The sequence below is a fragment of the Procambarus clarkii genome, chromosome 10 (genome assembly GCF_040958095.1).
Source record: "Procambarus clarkii isolate CNS0578487 chromosome 10, FALCON_Pclarkii_2.0, whole genome shotgun sequence".
Lineage (NCBI taxonomy): Eukaryota > Metazoa > Arthropoda > Malacostraca > Decapoda > Cambaridae > Procambarus > Procambarus clarkii.
In genome coordinates this window covers 15,381,905-15,388,358 of record NC_091159.1, presented here as the reverse complement: position 1 = coordinate 15,388,358, position 6,454 = coordinate 15,381,905, and the positions used below count along the sequence as shown (strand labels likewise).

General features: G+C 44.5%; 1 protein-coding gene across 1 annotated transcript in view; it reads left to right on the top strand.

The window, feature by feature from the left end:
• LOC123748124 (uncharacterized) overlaps positions 1-1,834 on the top strand; it is a 5,655-nt gene extending 3,821 nt beyond the window's left edge. The window contains exon 2 of the mRNA XM_045730320.2: positions 1,365-1,834. Within this exon, the coding sequence (XP_045586276.2) occupies positions 1,365-1,834 (470 nt within the window). The remainder of the gene's footprint in view (positions 1-1,364) is intronic.
• The last annotated feature ends 4,620 nt before the right edge of the window (positions 1,835-6,454 follow it).

Sequence of the window (6,454 nt, the reverse complement as noted above, 5' to 3'; positions counted from 1 at the left end):
GCCCCAAAGAATGAGGTGATTTGGTAAAATGCTATGCCCAAGATAACTATCCGAGTGCCGGCGGTGGGGTGGTTCATATAGCCTCGGCTATCACCTCATTTTGTCCGGTCGTGATGGTCAAGTGGATTAAGGCGTCTTGTACATACCAGTTGCGATGCTTCTGGGAGTATGGGTTCGAGTCACTTCTGGGGTGTGAGTTTTCAGTTATATATATATATATATATATATATATATATATATATATATATATATATATATATATATATATATATATATATGTAAATACAACTTTCTATTGTGCACTGCCACACAAGGACAGGGACGGGTTCATAAGAGATGCAGCTTAACAATAATATAAATAAAATTTTTAGGATGCCGTCCAGTACACTAGATTCAATGAAATAGTTACACAGTTGGTGGTACAATAGGATACAATATTGTTGAATGTTTCACATTCAAAAATATAGTGTTTTAGTGAATGCATTAAAGGTTTATCACAGAATTTACAAGCTGAATATTCTGGTAGTGGCTCAGCCTCACTAACCTGCCAGATGTGCCTATAGCCAAAGCGAATTCGCGCAATGACTACATCACACTGCCTGGTCCGGCTACTGTTGAAAGTAAGATGATTTGGCAATGATAACAACATGGACGTTGACTGAGACGACTCCAAGGGTGACTCGTTGTCATCCTTGGAGTGAGTGATGTGAGTGTGGTGAGGTGTTGTGTCCATATACACAAGTTAATTTGTCATTTTAAAATTGGTAGCAAAGACCATCGAGTATTACTTGTATTCCTAACCCGGTGGGAAGGGAAAGACTCTACGGCATCTCCAGCAAGATCACTTGTCACAGCAATACTACTTTTTAAATATATATATATTGTTGCGATTTTGCTATTTTTATCTGTATTTTTAATATAATGTTTATGGAGAAACTTACTAAAATGCCGTAGCGCTTGAAAGAAGGTGAAGGAAAAACCCAATAAATGTGTATTAAACCCAAATTTTCGGATGAAACCTACATCCTTTATTAAGTTGGTGTAAACAATGTTCTGACTCAGAATATTGTTTACAACACCTTGAGAAAGGCCGTAAGTTGCATCCGAGAACATGGTTTTACTACACATTTATGGGAGTTTTCACCTTCATAATATATTTTGTTAGCATTAATATTACTGCTTATATTATCTTATCTTGAGGTTAGGTTATCTTGAGATGATTTCGGGGCTTTAGTGTCCCCGCGGCTCGGTCCTCGACCAGGCCTCCACCCCCAGGAAACAGCCCGTGACAGCTGACTAACACCCAGGTACCTATTTTACTGCTGCCAATTCTTCCATTAAGACGTATTATATCTTTCTTCCAGAACTTGACACTCACCTGTCAGACCTGAGGGACGCTGACGACCACTCGCATGGCAAGCAGAGCAACAATCCTCACCACTTTAACAATCATGGCAGCAGTCATCATAACAAGGACTATTATGGCAACACCAATTACAACCCTTATAGCTACTATGGTACCAGCTATAACAACAATCCTTATGGAAGCTATAATAACGGCAATTATGGCAACTATAATACAGGCTATGATGAAAACCATGACCACAATCCCCATGACAGTTATGATAATGGCAATTATGACAACCCTAGTGGAGGCTATGGATACAACCAAAACGGCAATCATTACCGCCCTAGTGGAGGTTATGGATACAACCAATATGGCAATTATGACAACCCCATTGGAAGTTATGGATACAGTCAATATGGCAACTATGACAACAACCCGTCCTACTACAACACTCTGTGTGCCAGGAGGCCACCACCTTGCTATTAGAGTCCCTCCATTGTATAAGTAGACCATCTTGGAGCTGAAGACTGAGGCAGACTTTTCTTCACCGCTTACATGACGATTTCGTACTACCAAGTTTTCAGCATTTTTTCCCCTAATCCTTCAGTAGCGATGACCCCCCCCCCCCCCCCGAGGTCGAACTATTGACCCTACCCAGGACGTGACCCCACAATAGGTGCCCATCTCCCGGGTACCTATTTACTGGCAGGTGACCACAGGCATTAAATGAAGAGGAAATGTCCCTAACCATTTATGTCCCGCCCGAGAATCGAACACGGGGTCTCCGAATATGAGTCGAGAACGAAGCCGACTCTACTACCGGAGTCAAATAATACAGTCAGGATTGCTGCTCAGAACGTAATGTGGGCGTACTCAGTGTTCAGCAAGAACAAGGTTAAACACCCGGTACAGAGTGCTTCCCCCAGGGACGGGTCGTCCCTTCCAGAGGGACGTCGGAATTTCTTATGATTTAGCGGAGGTGCAACAGTTACTCTGAGAGAGAACTCTATCAACATCAGAGGCCCGGGACTGTTCAACACGCTTCCGCTACACATAAGGGGCATAACTGGCAATCCCCTCACAGTGTTCAAGAGAGAACTGGATAAGCACCTCCAAAGGATACCTGATTAACCAGGCTGTGATTCATACGTCAGGCTGCGAGCAGCCGCGTCCATCAGCTTGGTTGATCAGTCCAGCAACCAGGAGGCCTGGTCGACGACCGGGCCGCGGGGACGCTAAGCCCCGGAAGCACCTCAAGGTAACCTCAAGGTAGAGGGAACGACCGCTGACCAGGGGCCGGGTTCAGCAACAGTTACGCTAGTACTTACGAATCGGTACATCTTTTCTCAATCTTTGGCGGCTTTGTTTCGGGTCGCATCACCTTGCGAACTTTAGACAGTTTGGTAAGGTGTTGAGTCCCGGCCCCTGAGGAGAGCAGCCTCACGCCTCAAGACGTGTCCCGGACAGGAAGAGTGCCACGACAGGAAGAGTGCCACGACAGGAAGAGTGCCACGACAGGAAGAGTGCCACGACAGGAGAGTGCCAGTGTAGTGTAAATAGACAGCATGACGAGGCATATCAAACAAATAAATCGTCTTCTCCATTTATACGTCTCATTTTCTACACTTATGGTCCCCAAAGTACAAAATAAAGGCTACTGTGAAGAGTAACAGCTAATAAATATCCACGTTTTCTATGGTTAGGTTAGGTGGGTGGGTTGGGTTCGTAGGTTCTAGCACACTTTATTTCCTATGTTGTGACAAACCAAGAGAACGGGTCTCAGTAAATAGCCGTACTGAACCATCAGATGAAAATATATAAGTCACCTGCTCCTACAGTCACCTGTGCTCTTAGTATGTGCTTTTGACATTGACCTCATGACCTCGGCCTTTTGACACTGATCTCTTGACACTGATCTCTTGACCTCGACCTCTTGACACTAACCTCTTAACACTGACCTTATGACACTGAGCTATTAACACTGAGCTCTTGCCACAGAGCTCCTAACATGAGCCTTGCCGTCTCGGTCTAGGGAGTAAGAGGAAGCCCACATGAAGAGGGTAAGGATGCACCATGTTGATATAGAGAGTGCTGCCAGGAGCATCTTCTCAAGAGGAAGGCGAGAGGTGGTGCAATGTTGCCAATCACCAACCGAACGTTCCTCTTGGCGTTCAGTTGCTGATTGGCAACACTGCACCATCTCTCGCCTTTCCTTTCATAAATTCCATCTTTGTTGAGAATTTCATATATAATTTGACGTGACAATATATATATATATATATATATATATATATATATATATATATATATATATATATATATATATATATATATATATATATATATATATATATATATATATATATATGGCATCGCAGTTTTAATAACATGGGGACAGCTTAATTATATTTTTGATATTATAATCCACTTTTACCCCAGACTCCTGGAGTTAAGTTATCGGGAACTTTGTGTAAATGGGAACAAGTCATACTAATATGTTTTGTGATCTTCCAATATCTAGCAATCAGCCCAGTTCAGCTCAGGTCAGCTCAGGTCAACCCACGTCACGGAGTAGGGTGAAGAGGAAGGGCAAGGAGGTGGAGGAACAAGGGGTGGGAATGAGTAGTGGAAGAAAATAAGATAGACAGGATAAGAGGAGAGGAAGATCCAGAGAGAGATGTTTGCAGCTGCCATATAAACAGGGTATGTGACCTAGTTTGACCAGTTGACCAGTTGACCATGGCAGCCACAGTCACGACCCTCCTGGCTAGGTGTCCTCTCCTGCTCCTGCTGCTGCTGCTGGCGGTGGGAACCTTGTTAGTTGACGCCAGACCTCAGGAGTACGACTACTCTCAGCAGGACGACCATTCATCGTCCTCCTTCAGCGTTCCCGAAGGTGAGCCACTGAGATATTTGTGCCCCAATTGAGACATTGTGCCCCCCTATGTGAGATATTTGTGCCGCAAGCTCAGACATTGTGCCCCAAGGGGAGACATTGTGCCTCATTGTAAGACATTGTGCCCCAAGGTGAGACATTGTGCCTCATTGTAAGACATTGTGCCCCAAGGTGAGACATTGTGCCTCATTGTAAGACATTGTAACCCAAGGTGACACATTGTGACCCAAGGTGACACATTGAGACCCAAGGTGACACACTGTGACCCAAGGTGACACATTGTGACCCAAGGTGACACATTGTGACCCAAGGTGACACATTGTGACCCAAGGTGACGCACTGTGACCCAAGGTGACACATTGTGACCCAAGGTGACACACTGTGACCCAAGGTGACACATTGTGACCCAAGGTGACACATTGTGACCCAAGATGAGACATAGTGACCCAAGGTGACACATTGTGACCCAAGGTGACATATTGTGACCCAAGGTGACACACTGTGACCCAAGGTGACACACTGTGACCCAAGGTGACACATTGTGACCCAAGGTGACATATTGTGACCCAAGGTGACACATTGTGACCCAAGGTGACACATTGTGACCCAAGGTGACCCAAGGTGACGCACTGTGACCCAAGGTGACACATTGTGACCCAAGGTGACACACTGTGACCCAAGGTGACACATTGTGACCCAAGGTGACACATTGTGACCCAAGGTGACACACTGTGACCCAAGGTGACCCACTGTGACCCAAGGTGACACATTGTGACCCAAGGTGACACATTGTGACCCAAGGTGACACATTGTGACCCAAGGTGACACATTGTGACCCAAGGTGACACACTGTGACCCAAGGTGACACACTGTGACCCAAGGTGACACATTGTGACCCAAGGTGACACATTGTGACCCAAGGTGACACATTGTGACCCAAGGTGACACATTGTGACCCAAGGTGACGCACTGTGACCCAAGGTGACACATTGTGACTCAAGGTGACACACTGTGACCCAAGGTGACACATTGTGACCCAAGGTGACACATTGTGACCCAAGGTGACACACTGTGACCCAAGGTGACACATTGTGACCCAAGGTGACACACTACACCAACAGAGGACGACACGTCACTCTACTATGGTATACACGAGTAAAATAACTCAAATAAAAAAATTAAACAATGCATTAAAGATTCTTACCATAAAAATATAATTCTCATCAAATACAAAATGTGATATTTTATACAAAACTGAAAATTGTTAATCAAGAACAATTCAAAAATATAAGAAAGCAGAAACTAAATGGGAAATGCATATAACAAAAAAATCAGGATGAATAGATGCACCAGGTGAAATTGAATGCTTTCCTAATCGTTTCTGTCCAGCCCAGGAATTTAACCCGTGTCCCTGGATTGGGAGCTGAGGATGTATTTACCTAGTATTCACCTAGTTATGCTTGCGGGGGTTGAGCTCTGGCTCTTTCAGCCTGCCTCTCAACTGTCAATCAACTGATTTGTCCCATATGTGTGTACTCACCTATTTGTGCCTGCAGGATCGAGCATTGACTCTTGGATCCCGCCTTTCTAGCCATCGGTTGTTTAGAGCAATGACTCCTGTCCCAATTTTCCTATCATCTAGTTTTAAAATTATGTATAGAGTTTTCTTCCACAACCCGCTCCTTAAGTGCATTCCATTTTTCTACTACTCTCACACTAAAAGAAAACTTCCTAACATCTCTGTGCCTCATCTGAGTTTCCAGCTTCCACCCATGTCCCCTCGTTCTGTTATTATTACGTGTGAACATTTCATCAATTTCCACTTTGTCACTTCCCCTTAGTATTTTATACGTTCCTATCATATTCCCCCTCTCCTTCTTTTTTCTAGTGTCGTAAGACTCAGTTCCTTCAGGCGCTCTTCATATCCCATCTCTCGTAACTCTGGGACGAGCCTCGTCATAAACTTCTGAACCTTTTCCAGTTTCCTTATGTGTTTCTTCAGGTGGGGACTCCATGACGACATACCCTAAGATTGGTCTGTATTCACCTAGTTGTACTTGCGGGGGTTGAGCTCTGCTCTTTCGACCCGTCTATCAACTGTTACTAACTACTAACTAATTTTTTTCTGCACACATAAACATAGACCTCTAGGAAGCAGCCCGTAACAGCTGTCCAACTCCCAGGTACATATTTACTGCTAGGTAACAGGG